Source organism: Dendropsophus ebraccatus, chromosome 7 (genome assembly GCF_027789765.1).
Source record: "Dendropsophus ebraccatus isolate aDenEbr1 chromosome 7, aDenEbr1.pat, whole genome shotgun sequence".
NCBI lineage: Eukaryota > Metazoa > Chordata > Amphibia > Anura > Hylidae > Dendropsophus > Dendropsophus ebraccatus.
In genome coordinates, this window is record NC_091460.1 from 127,537,740 (window position 1) to 127,553,354 (window position 15,615).

The 15,615-nt window shown below is 43.4% G+C and overlaps 1 protein-coding gene across 2 annotated transcripts in view; it reads left to right on the forward strand.

Annotated features, from left to right (window-relative positions):
* Positions 1-15,615, forward strand: part of GSTCD (glutathione S-transferase C-terminal domain containing) — an 84,116-nt gene that overhangs the window by 26,489 nt on the left and 42,012 nt on the right. For both annotated transcript variants that reach the window (XM_069978419.1, XM_069978418.1), the window contains exons 4-5: positions 5,956-6,207; positions 9,723-9,816. In XM_069978419.1, the coding sequence (XP_069834520.1) occupies positions 5,956-6,207; positions 9,723-9,816 (346 nt within the window). The remainder of the gene's footprint in view (positions 1-5,955; positions 6,208-9,722; positions 9,817-15,615) is intronic.

The window sequence follows — 15,615 nt, forward strand, 5'->3', positions numbered from 1 at the left end:
ATCTACTACTACCCCAATACCCCAATACTGCTCTACTACCATTGCTGCTATTACCCCCTCTCCTGATACTACTACTACTCCCAAAACTGCTACTCCCCTTATCTACTACTACACCCCTCATCTTCTATGCTTCTACTGTTACTACACCCCTTATTCACTATGCCTCTACTACTTTATTTATCATAATTAGCAATAAATAAATAAAAAAATCAAGATTTAAATCGAGAAAAAAAAAGAAAAATTGAGATTTTATTTTTTGCCCGTACCACCCAGCCCTAATCTGAGGCTGCCATGTATTTTATGGTGTATGTTTCCGAACGTTTTGCAAACATGAAACGTTCCATTGGGGGGTGCACATCTGCCTATACATGTAGTGATGAGACGATATCTCCGTAACCCGTGTATTGCCAATACCGCTCTGATGACCGTGTAGCCAGTCTTGCCATTCCCTGTAGTGGTGCTCCGTAAACAAACACATAGGCAGACGTATGGCCTTTTTTTGCAGGTAATGACTTCACATCTGTCTGTAATATGATATTCTACAACAACAGGTATGAACTCCTTTGGTTATCTCACCAAGACATGGAAAGACACGTCTTATACTTAAAAACAAAGCTGCGCAGACATGGAGGCTCCATAATTACAGCCGATACCCTCTTCAGTAATGGCTGGTTTCTGATATCACATGCTCAGACTGCTGTCATGGCCATCACATGTATCCACCGGCGTGTCCAATGTGCTGTCTGCTCTAGGAATGTTAGAAAATATCAAAGTCTGCCGAATCATGTAACATTCGCTGTGCGTTAGTTATTATTTATATACTTTTTCCCTGTTTGTTTTTATACTCCCAACATATAATGCCCACCTGTGCAAACATAGTAGTGTCTCACATGAGTGTCTGCCCCAGTATCCCATCCCATGTACACACATACACAATGGAAGACTCATAGGAAGTTAGGGTACTATTACATGGGCCAAGGGGGGCCCGATAATAACCATAAACGAGCACCGATCTGCTAGATCAGCTCTCGTTTACTGGGCCTATTACACAGCCCGATAATCGTTTAACAAGGGTTGCATGGACATTGTTACCGTTAATGTCCTTCAGCCTCTATACATTACCTATACAGGCTGCAGGGCTCCTCTTGCGGTCTGCTTCTCACCAGGTTCCTCGCGCTGCCGCTCCAGAGAGGCCTGTCTGAGCTGACAGGCTGCTCAGCCAATCACTGGCTGCGGCAGTCCCGCCCAGTCATTGGCTAAGCGGCCTGTCAGCTCAGACAGGCCGCTCTGAAGCTGCAGCGCGTGGGACCCGGTGAGAACCAGACCGCAAGAGGAGCCCTGCAGCATGGAAAGGTAATGAATGTATAGAGTTTGGAAATCGTCAGCCGCTCACCGCGTAGCGATGCGCGGTCGGTGCCTGACAGTTGCAGGTCCAAACCTATATCAACAATCAGCCGATGATCATTGTCATCGGCTGATCGTTGTGTTTATTACACAGAGCGATAACCAGCCGGATAGGGCCAATTCTGCCGATTATCGTTCCGTGTAATAGGGCCCTTAGAGATGAGCGAATTTGCAGCACCAATGAAGCAAATCGCTTTGTTAGCTCAGCTGACTACCTTTTAATTCTGTGCTGCTCTGACCAGGGTGTTGGAAAAGCTGGATCCAGTCCTGGAAAACTTCTCCCAGGACTGGATCCAGCTTTTCCAGGCAGCCAGAGTGGAGCGGCAGGCTTATAAGCAGATTATCGAGCTGCTTGGCTCTGTCGTTACAGTGCCGCAGGGATTCAAAGAGTTTCTCCCGCTGCCAGCATGATATTGATGGATCCCTGGGGTAACATTCTGGGGTAACATTCAGCGCTTTCGTGCATGCGGCCGTAGAGTGGGAGAAAATACCAGAAGAGAAGTTATAGAGAAGCTTATAGATGGCCTAAAGAAACATTTGGAGGCTTTCCTCAGTGCCAAAGGGTGTGCAGACAAGTATTACCTAGGGGTACCATTATTTCTGCACATACCGTTTATTCTGTTTCTTCATTGATATTACACCATGTAAGTTGAAAAATAATATTTTATTGTTTTATTACTTTGGATCACTGATTAAAAAGTCCTGAGGCTATAATGTTAGTACATTTCCATTTATTTGTGAAGATATTGTAGTCTATGAAAAAATAAAGGGATTCTAATAAGGGTGAACAGCACTGTATATACATTTTCTGTGTTGATATTATTTCCCTTAAAGGGGTATTCCAGTCAAACATAACTTTTCATATATAGCTGCCCATGGTGAGACTAACATTTCCTTCCATACTTGTTATTATCTATTCATTCTCCTTCCCCCAGTTCTGAGCTGCTGCTTTCGGCTGAAGACACAAAAATGTATGTGTGAAATTTTCTCTTTCTCCCCCCCCCCCCCTTTCTGAAATGGCTGATGTACACAAGTCCCTGGCAGGCCCTATCTGCAACATTGAGGCTTCTTTGTAATCGTTGGAGGGTTATTCTGAGGTCAAGTTGCTAATGAACTGTGATTAATCCTGTCAGCATTACAAAGAAGCGACAGTGTTGCAGATACAGCCAGCCAGGGACTTATTTATATGAGCTGTCTCAGAAGGGAGGGTGGAGGAGGGGGAGACAGAGTGAAAACCTCACACACAGATTTTTGTGTCTTCAACAGAAAACAGCAGCTGAGAACTGGGGGAAGGAGACTGACTAGATAATAGCAAGTATGTAAAAAAAGTCGTTAGTCTCACCATGGGCAGCAACATATCAAAAGTTATATGTGAGTGGAATGCCCCTTTAAATGGGTATGAAGACAGCCTTCTTGCCTAGTCTAGCAACAGACTATAAACAGAGAACAGGTCATAAAGGAAAGACAGAGATTTCCCTCTTTTCAAATCCATTCCTGGCCTTGGCTTCGAAAATCTGTCAGATAAATCTCTCTGTGTAAACGCACCCTTAGAATACAACCTATAGTAGAATTTTCTGGACATGCCCTGTGACCTGTGCAGGCACGGGGAGGAGGCGAGCTGTGGCCACCACCTGGTGTCAGCGGTGGATCCTTTCCTTACAATTTTGCTGTTAAGAACAAAACAATAAAAATAATATTTACAATAATATGAATAAATGATGGAATATGAATTCTATATATATGTATGATGGAGTGAGATATTGGAGAGTGGCGTACAGAACAGGATTGGTATATGTTAACACTCATTGGGAGCAGTGAAGCTGTGTACAGTTTATGTTTAGTAAACCACAGAATTGTCTGCCAGTCATAAGAGCCATGCGAGGAAATCCTCCTCCATTGTCCCCGAAGTCTGTCACCTGCCTCAGTTCCTGTCAGGTATTTATGACATGTATAGAACATGCAGAAGTCGCATTGCTTACTCCACTGCGATTAATAGACTGTGAAAGCCTATTAGAGATCTCGTCTATAATACGGTAGCGGCTTTTCACTCTGTATTTGCATTTGCTTATGATGGTTGGACAATTTTTGCTATTTCTATGTAGAACAAAATGGTTGATATAGCGATCACTGTTAGGGTACAAACACACACAGCAGATACGCAGCAGATTTGATACTGTGTTCAGTTATTTAGATCTAATCTGCTGCGTATCTGCTGCGTATCGCAGCAGTAAATACGCAGCGTATAAGCCGTGTGTGTTTGTACCCTTACTGGTATTTAATTTTATTTGTCTTTTTTATATTAAAACACCTGCCTAATATTGTACGTATTGTGCAGCAGGCTAGCCTTTAGGCTGGGTTCACACTGCGTTTTTGCAATGCGTTTTTTGCAAAAAACAGAGAGAAAAAACGGATGCCTGTGTGTGCATCTGTTTTGATCCATTTTTCCATTGACTTCCATTATAAAAAAAAAAAAAAGGATTCCTTTTTTTGTGTACGCTAAAAAAACGGATCTGTTTTGATTAGAGATGAGCGAACCTGGAGCATGCTCGAGTCGATCCGAACCCGAACTTTCGGCATTTGATTAGCAGTGGCTGCTATAGTTGGATAAAGCCCTAAGGCTATGTGGAAAACATGGATATAGTCATTGGCTGCATCCATGTTTTCCAGACAACCTTAGAGCTTTATCCAAGTTCAGCAGCCCCCGCTAATCAAATACCGAACGTTCGGGTTCGGATCGACTCGAACCCGAACCCGGTTCGCTCATCTCTAGTTTTGATCTGTTTTTTTTTATAATTGGAAGTCAATGGAAAAACGGATGCACACAGTTGCATCCTTTTTTTCCATGAGTTTTTCATCCCTTTTTTTTGCAAAAAACTGCTTGCAAAAACGTATTGTGAACCCAGCCTTGCTCCATGTGAGCTTCAGTGACCATTGATTGTCTATGGCTCTGGTACTATTTCACAATCCGTTCTTCTTTGTATAACCACTACATATCAGGAACACCCTCAAGACCAGCCAGTTCTTTAGTGTAAAATATCCAGATCTGCACACTGAATACATTTAGGGGGAGATTCAATGTTGCACCCCTTTCCTTGGAATACACCAAGCTTAAGCCCCACTCACCTGATGGGTGAAGAGCGGGGTGTGGTAAGGCAGAAAGGAGGCCTCCTCTCACGCCAGATTTGTCATAATTTACGCCCACTTGCAGGCGTAAATGTGCAGATTTGTTCTGCAATGTCTGGGCCAGGCACAGGGCTGTTCGGCTTTGCTACAAAGTTTACGCCTCTTAGTAAATTCAACCGGGAAAAGGGGACGGGGCTTTATTTAAGACTGGTATACAAGTACGCCAGTCTTGATAAATGTCCCCCTTAGTGTTCGAATATTCCAGTCAGTGTATGGCTCTGTTAACAGAAAAGCAGCCTCAAAGCTGGGTATGACGTCACAGTGTCATATAGCATCTTTTGCTGTGTCTTTTAAAGAGACTCTGTCAGCAGGTTTCAGCCGTCCTATCTCAGGGTGGCATAAACTAGTGACATAGAAGCTGGACAGAATGATGTATCACTTACATTGTTCTGTGCAGCTGATCCAGAGATCTCCTCCTGAATAACATGGACAATAAGTAGTCCTCTCCATTATGTGCATGAGCCCAGTAGTCCTAGATATTCATAAAAGCATAAAACTCCACCCACCAGCTGCTGATTGGCAGTTATCTATCCATGCTCTGTAGATTCAGTCAACTGTCAATCAGTAGCTGGAGGGCGGAGGCAGGGGTGTGGCAAGAATCCTTTTCTCCTGCATATTAGGAGAATGGCTGAACAGAATAATGGAAGTACACCGATCTGTTCAGCATTTCTGTCACTAGTTTATGCTGCCCTTATTAAAGACAGCATAAACCGAGTGACCGATTCCCTTTAAGTCAATAGACACCTTAGAATGAATTTTTTTTATTATTATTACTCTGCACTTTATGATGGTGTAGCAATGTTTTTTCCTCATATGTCTGTTTTCCGCTTTTCTTCTGCAGAGGTTCATGCAGAGGATAGACGAGAAATTTCCAAATGATTAAACCCTACTCTACCAGTATCGATATGGAGTACGGTGACCAAGTCAATACATGAGCTACTTTTTCTACTTGACACTATAATTATATTTTATTCTGATGGGTAAATACTATTCCCCATTTGGATTTTTCCTTTATCTATATGAGGCTGGTTTCAAATACGGCAATTTTCTGACAAAATGCCGCTGCAGTGGTTGTGCCAAAGAAACCGCTGTGTGAGACCAGCTTCAGGGTATAAACCCACACACCGTATACACAGCGTATTTACTGCTGCGATACGCAGCAAACTCGCAGCAGATTAGATCTAAATAACTGAACACAGCATCAAATCTGTACAATCTGCGTATTTGTTGCATATCTGCTGCGTGTACGGTGTGTGGGTTTATACCTTCAATGGGTTTAATGGAAAAAGCACATGCAATATCTTACAGGCTATTTGTATTCTCCGGCTTATAGGGGGAAAAAAACTTTATAAATGCTTTGTTTTTTAGGTTGCTCTCCATAAAGTATCACCAGAGAAGATCTATGGACTTCCTCTAATATTAGGCTGGTATGAACGGATCCTCCAGGTCCAGGGTGTGAAGAAGGCAGCTGCTGCTTCTAATATCACATTTCTCCAGTTCCTTCATATGGATTCCCAGCACCAAGAACTCTTACCATCCTCCAGTATAGAAACAGAAGAGAAAGAAATCCCAGAAGTCCATTTCCTAGGAGGTCCCAGGCCAACTATGACCAAGCTAAAAGTAAGATAATCCAGGGGGTTGGATTTTTTCAAAAACAATAGGTTGAACATTTACTGCAAACTGGTGTTTATTCATAGGGGGTAAGGCTTAAAGGGAAACTGCACCAAAACTACATATTTGCTACTTGATACGTCTAACCTGCCAGTTTCCCTTTAAGGGTATGTTCACAGTGAGCAAATATGGCAGAATTCTGTGGCGGAGCTCTCCGCTGCGGAATCCCGCCGTGCTCAGTGTCCTGTAGTGAGTGAATGACATGCCATTTCTTTGAGCGGAGAGCCGCAGCAGCAGAGGAGCGCGCGCTCTCCCATAGACGGGCAATGACACACTGAGAAAGGCGGGATTCTGCCGCGGAATTCCGCCCGTTTTACTCAGTGTGAACATACCCTAAGAGGGAAACCAATTTGTGCTAAAATCTTGATGCAAATTAATGTATTACCTGGATCAATAGACAGAGGGGACCCTTTAGACTTCTATGGGGGAATTTTTAGGCATGCTTTGTGACCTAGAGGTTACTGTGCAGATTATTGTGCAGGGTAAATCTTTACCATCACCTACTATTTTATAATCTATTATATATATATATATATATATATATATATATATATATATATATATATATATATAATTTCTCTGTCTAACCACCAGTGAGCAGCAGGCGCTGTTGCAGCCGCTGCTGTGAGTGTCACCATTGTACTCATTTATTGGACAATAATATCTTACATTTCAGTCTGAAAAGTTTTAGTATGCAAAATGAATTTCTCTTTTTTTTTTTTTTTTTCTTCTGCTTTTAGTTTCAAATGATTTCGTCTTTTTATACTAGTTCTATAGCTGCTTTCAATATCCTGCTATTGTTTGTAGAAAACCGATGATGTGCTCTGTCCACATCTGCATTGCGGTTTTCATTCATTACAGAAACCACAACGCAAAACTACCATCGCCCAGTAGACTCCACTAACTTAGATGGGGTCCATTGGGTCTTGTCATAGTGCTTGATGGGGAAAATAACACTGCTTGCTTCACTATTCTACCCATCGAGTCCACGATGAAGCCTCCAACATAGATGTGAACATCCCTATGTGTCATCTAAGTTTCCAATATGCCCTGCTGTCTAGTAACAGGACGCTGGCAGAATTCAGAGTTCAGTTATGGAAGTAAACTCATAATCAAAGCAATATCAGTAAAGCAGTTGTATTGGATTGCTGTCACTTGTATTTTAGAGATGGAATATTCGTTTAAAGGGGAACTATCAGCAGGTTAGACAAATCTGCTGATAGCCCCCTATAGCACCAGGGCCGCTGAGGAGGAAGGTATGTGTCCCGGTCCTATGCTGTTAGTCGGGGTAACACCTGCCCCGGAGCACCCTTAGGAGCATCTGGCCTGCCCCTCCATTGATTATCATTAGAGCTGGCGTGACGGCATTGCTCCGAACCTGACGTTACCCCTGACTAACATGGTGGAGCCAACGCGGAGGAGGAAGGTAGGACACATACCTTCCTCCTCAGCATCCCCGGCTCTATAGGGGCCTATCACCAAGTTAGATTCGTTTAACCTGCTGATAGTTCCCCCTTAAAAGTGACACTGTCACCTCCTTTTTGCATTATGACTTCTCTACGCAGGTGTAAATTTAGCAGTTTATCAACTGCAGTTTGTGTTAAGTGGGCAGTGCTTCACGGCAACAGCGCCACTTAGCCCCGCTTACAGCCCCACTGTTGACCCCTCCCCTCAGTGGCGTAATCACCACATAGGCCCACCCCCTCGACGCCCATTGGTATGGGCCAACCTAGAGGGGGTAGGGCCTAGACCTTTTAGGCCAGCCTGTTCCAATGGTCAACGACGGGGCGGGCCTATGTGCATGCGATGTCATGGAGGGCCAGGGCCAAGTGGCGCTGGTGAGGTGAAGCCCCGCCCACTTTATCTGTAGTTGATAAAAGATCACATTTTACTGGAATAAGCACCATGACATATGATATAAAATAAGGTATTAAAACTGCTAAATTTACCCATACCACCTGTGTAGAGATGTCATAATGCAAAAAGGGGGTGACAGTGTCACTTTATTTTGTTTTTGGAATCCGCAGTGATCTCTGAGCCACGTATATTTAGAAGTTATATTTCTTTGTTTTGTTAGATAACAGATCCCAAGTAACTGCTAATGGAAGCAATGTGCCGCCTGCATTCCATGCTCTCCACTCTATGTACTTTTTGGCTGCAACTTAAAACACAGTAAAATAAATATTATATTAGAAGAGGTAAATGTTATTATTATTATTAGTGAAATTGGCTGTGTAATGGTGATTTCATGATCAAGTGCCCGGTGGAACTGCCGTGACCTGAAGGTAAGGATTGTGAAAATGCAGTTATAGTTACACTAGGAAGGCTGAATTTCACCGACAACTTTCACAATTTGTAGTTTAGTATTTATTTTTTTTAATGAAAAAAATAAATAATAAAATTTAGTCATATATATATATATATATATATATATATATATATATATATACACTTAGCAGTTGGTTCTCCTTTCTTGTGTTGCAGAGTGCAGAATTCTATGCTTTCCTTAAAGAGACTCTGTCAGTAGGTTTATGCTGTCTTATCTAAGGTTAACATAAACTAGTGACAGAGAAGCTGAACAGAATGATGTATCACTTACATTGTTCTGTGCAGCTGATTGAGAGATATCCTCCTGAATAACATGGACAATAAGTAGTCCTCTCCATTATGTCCATGAGCGCAGTAGTCCTGGATATTCATGAGAAGCAGAAAACTCCACCCACCAGCTGCTGATTGGCAGTTATCTATCCATGTTGTGTATATAAGGTCAACAGGCAATCAGCAGCTGGAGGGTGGGGGAGGGGTGTGGCAAGAATCCTATTCTCCCACATATTAGGAGAACAGCTGAACAGAATGATGAATGTAATACACTGATCTGTTTGGCAGTGACAGAATTCCCTTTCACTTAAAAAAAAACATGTCAAACTATGACAATAGAGAAGCAAAGCGCTGACAGCTCCTGCTCCTTTAATATGTTACCTTTGATGTTCAGCCCGCATGCCCTGCACTACGGTGAGCAGGTTGAACATTACAACAAGCAGTACATCCCTAGAAGCTACATGTCAGCAGCTTTTAGAGATGCTTAAAGGGAACATTCCCACCAGAATGCTGCAGCACCCCTGGCAGGTTCTCAAGGAACCCAATGTGGCACGGCGCCCCGATTGGGAAAAGCTGACTGATGTATGGAGCTGTGTGCTTCACACTCTGGCAAACAGCTGATCATGAGGTCAGCACCCCACTGATCTTATATCAATGAGTCATCCATTATCAGTTCATTTTGCCCTGAGCACCCTTTAATTACCCCTTAATGCATTTACCAGAAGACTTGATGAATGTAGATGATTAGGTTGCATTACTGTGATTAATAATATGTATTTTATTATTTTTCATCCAGTTATTATAGATTCCTAGACAATGAAGAATCTTTGTGTTATCTTCTATAATATTTCATCTTTATCGTACAGGATCATGGGGTTGAGGCCGTCTTTTCTCCTCATCCATGCCCATCCCAAACTATTGACTGGGGAAGTCTACCTGCAGCTGTTAGCCCAGCAGAAGGTTAGTGGGAATATTACTATCTACATTTTATGTATTGAAGTTTAGTAGTATATACGTATCTCGACCCTGTCTGGACTTACTATATTATTGCTGTAAGTATCAACTTTACCACTATTTTGCCATTTGCACTTTGATGATTATTACTCCACCAAGACCTCAGGTCAAACCTTGGTATCAGATTATGACACTTTAACAGCATGTGATTGTTTGCACTGTGGCTATACACTTTATTCCTTTATACGCTGTGTTATGCGATTTGCCAATATTTTTATCCAGTTTTAGTGGCCCCCTTTGCGTTTTTCATCCATTGTTTTGTCAGTTTCTTGTTTTTCCCAGAAAAATCTCTGAAAACAGACTCGCCCATCTTTTTGTGTTCGTTTTTTTAACTCTTTCCCGTCCATGACGTATATGGACTTTATTGTTTACCTTGGCCCAGTGTTATGTGCACCCGACATTTGTTGGTAATGACCGACGTCTGAATTCCGATATCATCGTTTACCGGTTTACATGCCATGCTTAAAGGGGTATTCCCGCCCCCCCCCCCCCCCCCCAAATTTTTTGCATTAATACTATGCCCACCCATAGCTTTCCATCTTTCCAATATCAATTTATTATGGATCCTGCACAGTCTTGCTGTTATCTAGATGCATTCATCCCCACCTAATGCATACAATCATCAAATCTCAGTCCACTCCGACACCGCTCCCTGATCCTGGCCCCCACCCTCCATGTCGGGATCACATGTCCTCTGTCTCTTCAATGGGCTGGGTTAACTCTTTTAAAGGTGCGTTTACAGGAAACGATAATTGGCCCGATCGTACGATTAACGATGTCGGAGTAATGATTTTTTTTCATAACGATCAGCATTTAGACGGTACGATATATCGTACGGAAAATCGTTTTGCGATCGCTTAAGCCTATCTCACACATTAATTAAATCGTCGAACGACTGTTTACACGGAACGATCTGCAAATTTTTAGCGAATGATGATTTGATAACATGTTGAAAGATCAAAATGAACGATTTCTCGTTCGTCGTTTGATCGTTCGCTGCGTTTATACGTACGATTATCGTTCAAATTCGATCGTTATCGAGCAAATTCGCACGATAATCGTTACGTGTAAACGCCCCTTTACCCACTCCACTGAAGTGAGGGAGGACACTGACAGCTGCTACTGATCAGTGTCTCCCTCCCCCCTGCTCACCTGTGTGCCCCCCCACCCCTGAGCTCACCTGTGCCCCCCACACTGTGCCCCCTGACTGTATGAAGCTGATTGCAGGGTGCTAGGCCTCATTGGCTGCCGTGACAATATCTGCTGGTAGAGCCTATCACCTATGACAAGCTCTTCCAGCAGATTGCTGATAACATAAAGCAATGCAGCGCATCCATTAATTCTAATGGAGCCACGTAACAGAGGGGATGGGGTTCCCTCCCACGGGGGGGTTGGTAGGCCCGTATCCAGTGCTTCAGCCCGGGTCGATGCTCAGTAGTAGGTAATAAAGGACCGCAGCACCAGCACCCCCGCACCAGCACTGTGTTCTATGCATGTGCAACACTTAAAGCGAATGTACCTGATGGTACATTTGCTACCAGGTTCTTCTACCATTTGTAAAAATCACAGGTGGCTGCCGTAAAGCTGCATTACAATGATGCCATCAATAAAAAGGAAACGTGTATTCCATATTGTGTATTCATTCCGGATGTAAAAAGAATCCGACTTTGTTGTGCAGTAAGAAGTTCAATCAGTAGCTGAAGCTTTTGTTATAATACCCTTCCTAACAGTATTGTGTATACAATTGTCTCTATGGTATATATTATCCCTATGGAAGTCCAGACAGTGAGCCAATCCATGAACATTAGGCCGTAATATTCTCTAAACACAGCGAGTGTCTGTTATGAGGAATGGACGGGCTGTTTTTAGTGCTGAGACGCAGGAACATCAATTCTCCTGTGTTATCTAAATCTTATCTCTGCCACATTAAAGAAGGAATCCACTTTTTGCAGTTTTTACTTGTAAAACCTTTGATAAATTCTACCTAGCCATTTACATTCCTTGCATATTCACTGTTATCTACAGTCATCTATTCCTATGGTTTATATATACAGGGCAGTCAATTCTAGGAGACACTTTCTATATTTCTATTGTGTGTAGGTTTTATTATAAAGGTTTTAGGAGAAATATATATATAATTATTTTTTAATTCCATCTATGCACATTACATTTAAAGCAGCTCTGTACCCACAATCTGACCCCCCCCTAAACCGCTTGTACCTTCGGATAGCTGCTTTAAATCCAATGTCTATCCTCGGGTCCATGAGATTATGCAGTTATTGTCCTAAAAAACAACTTTTAAACTTTCAGCCCTGTGTCAAATTTGTGTGGCTTAAAGTACCCATCCCCTAGGATTGCAACACCCCTCCATCCCTCCTTCCTGCCCTCTTCGCCATTAGGAATGCCCCTAGAACAATTTCTCCTATTCAATACCTGTGTGAGCACGGCACATGAGCTGGATTGTTAAGGCACCTGTGCAGTGTTCAGACAGGTGATGAACAGGAAAAATCCTGCCCAGGGGCATTCCTAATGATGACGAGGGCAGGGAGGAGGGACGGAGGGGCGGAGCAATCCTAGGGCACAGATACTCTAGGCCACGCCAATTTTACACAGGGCTGCAAGTTTTTAAAAGTTTTTAGGACAAAAGCTGCATCACCTGCCGAACGGACCCCAGGACAGATCTTGGATTAAAAGCAGCTAACTAAAGGTACAAGCGGTTTGGGGGAGTCAGATTGTGGGTGTGTCGCTTTAACAAACATGAGCCGCACATTTTGTTCCATCAATGTGAAAGATTATAGATTCCATAAGATGCAAGATAAGTTCAGTTAACATTGAATAAGGTAACCTCGAGGGGAAGTTTTAAGGTTCTTTTACACAGGCCGAGGAGTACGCTGTGACGAGTGCTGATTACATTGATCGTGCCCTTTTAAAGGAGAAGTCCGGAAGATTATAAAATCCTGCAGGGGCAGGGGGGAAATTGATTAGAACTACTAACTTACATATCCCCATGCTCGCGGTGAGTGACTGGGCCAGCCACGGGATGGGATGTCCAGGGCTGGCACGTCATGACCCAAGTAATGGACTGGCCACTCAGCCACTCAATGACTGGGGCTGGACACAATTTCCCCCCTGTCCCTGCGGGCTACAGGATTTTATAATCCGCCGCACTTTTTTACACTGCTCGATCGGTTACACAAACCATCGCTGGATCGTAAATGCAGCTCTTTAATTTCATGGGTCTCTCCCGCTTGTCCACCCACAGATGATATAGGTGGTTATAGGCATCGGGCACCATGGAAAATCTTCGCCTGACCCCTGTATTCTCCTCCCAATAGCGAACACAGGAACACTCCGTCTTGCCTGTTGTTCTCATGTATGGGGAGGACAGTAGTCAGTCGGGAAAGATAACCAACAGCCAATTGATCATTCGGCCGCCAGTTATTGAAGGTGTATGGCCAGCTTTAGTGAAAACAGATAATGTGATTTCCCCCTGTCAATTAGAAGCGGTCATTGTAGTCAACACACAACACACATCTGTCATTCTAGCTTAGATTAAATGATGGAAATGCTGACTTTTACCTAAATGTTTTACAGTCTATGGGGGAGATTTATCAACATGGTGTAAAGTGAGACTGGCTCAGTTGCCCCTAGCAACCAATCAGATTGCACCTTTCATTCCTCACAGATTCTTTGGAAAATGAAAGGTGGAATCTGATTGGTTGCTAGGGGCAACTGAGCCAGTCTCACTTTACACCATGTTTGATAAATCTCCCCCTATATGCTAAGAAATCACAGCACAATCCTCAGCATCTGCCGTCTGCGTCTCCGAATGTTCCTGCATGTGTGTTTCCTGACAAAGACAGCTGATGGAGTTAAAAGCTTCCGTTCCAGCCTGATCTACGGGGACGTTCTTATGTCTTTGACCTAAGCAAACCACTTCTGTATGTGTTAATCCCTTGTAAAGCTGTGAACTCCCAGGTTATTGACTGGGATGCTGAGTGATTATTGGGGTAGGCTGAATCCTAATGAACCCTTCTTGGCAGATGCATCTCCTTACTACTGGCACGGGATTTTCCTTCTAAAGCTCAGACGTTCCATCATTGCTCTTAGAGGAATTTTTGGAGGGGATTTTACACAAATCACATGGCTGAACACAGAATAAGCATCTCGTAAAAAGTACCCAAATCCCTCATCGCAGACGGTGTGTGATTTATTTCCTGGGCCTCTGCGTGGTGTGTTTTCTCCCTTTAAGGGAATAAATGACTATAAGTAGACCTGGCTATTGACATACGGATGGATTGTCTTCTGGGAAATGCGTTTAATCTTGTGACGCAGCAAAAGACACTGGGCAGGTGGCAGGCAAGTGTGTAATGTGATGAAGGTTATAGAACTGTGATCTGAGGCATACATGAGGCAGCTGTCCTAAAAACCTTTGTTACCTTATGACACGGTTCAGCCCAACCAACTGTTTAAGTCATTTGGGCTTTTTATACTCCGTCGCGGCTATTTCTAGTTTCTGCCATCTCATAGCTAAGTCGTTACGTAGTTTCTATCTGTACATATGGATGCTGGATTATTAAAAGTAAATGTACCACTAGGTATATCTAGGTACATCACTTTGGGATTTTTACTTGAACAGACCAACGCCGGCACAGGTATGCCGGTGGTGCAGTCCTTTTTTTGAATCGCTGCCCCATTTCTGTGCACTGTGCCGGTCTGTTGCCAAGCACCAGCCAACCTGGGTGCATTGGGGGCCCGCTGGTCCCCCAGTGTGACGATCTGCCCCCCTCCCAGGGTGGGGCGGGCCGGTGCTCGATAACAGACAGGTGCCGTGCGCGGGAACCAGGCAGTGGTTCAAAAAGAGTACTGCGCCACCGGCATCCCTGCACCGGCACAGATCAGTTTATGTAAAAAAACCCTCAAAGCAATGTATCTAGTGGTACATAAACTTCTGTGTCATGTGTCTGCAAACAATGGCATTTATAGAATGCACATAAAGGGTTAAACTAGTGGTATACCATGCCTAATTACCTGCTGCTTCTATCTGAACTGGGCCACTAAACTTATTTCCTACTATTTAGGAGCATTTTTATACAGAATGGGGTCAGACCTAAATCTGTCCTACAATATCAGATGTGAAGGTTGTTAAACGTTCGCTGTGGGTCCCCTCCGGCTTGCCTCCATACCATAGCCTGGGGGATTCCTAACATTTTTCAATACTGATTCCTTATTCCAGGGAAAAAGCTCTAAAGTCTTAGCCAATAGGTGTCTCCCTTCTCTTCAATCCGCTGTCAGCTTCTTTTTGTTAAGGGCCTTCTACACAGGACGATAATTGGCCAAAAGTTATGCTAAAAATGCTCCTTCGGCTGATAATTGTCCGTTTAAAAATGGCAGAGATCAGAAAAGGAGCTGGAAAAGTCTGATCCTTGGCTTAACACATCTTTTGTGCTTTAAATTTATCGCTATTGGCTGCATATCTTCCTATGTAAACAGCAGTGCATACTTACTTTCTGAGCTGCTGTGTGATCCAGCTCTTCTGACAGAATGTTTGACAGCTAGAAGAAGCGGGATGCCAAATCGCACAGCAGCGACTCGGGTAAGTATGTTCTGCTGCTTGTGTGATCTAGAAAAAGACAGCGCGGATATATGCATATCTCTGCTGTTAGTTTCCATGGCCACACAAACTATCCAGGGCCCGGCCTCTCAATTGATTGTGGCATGTAAAGGCACTGCGAACGAGCAACC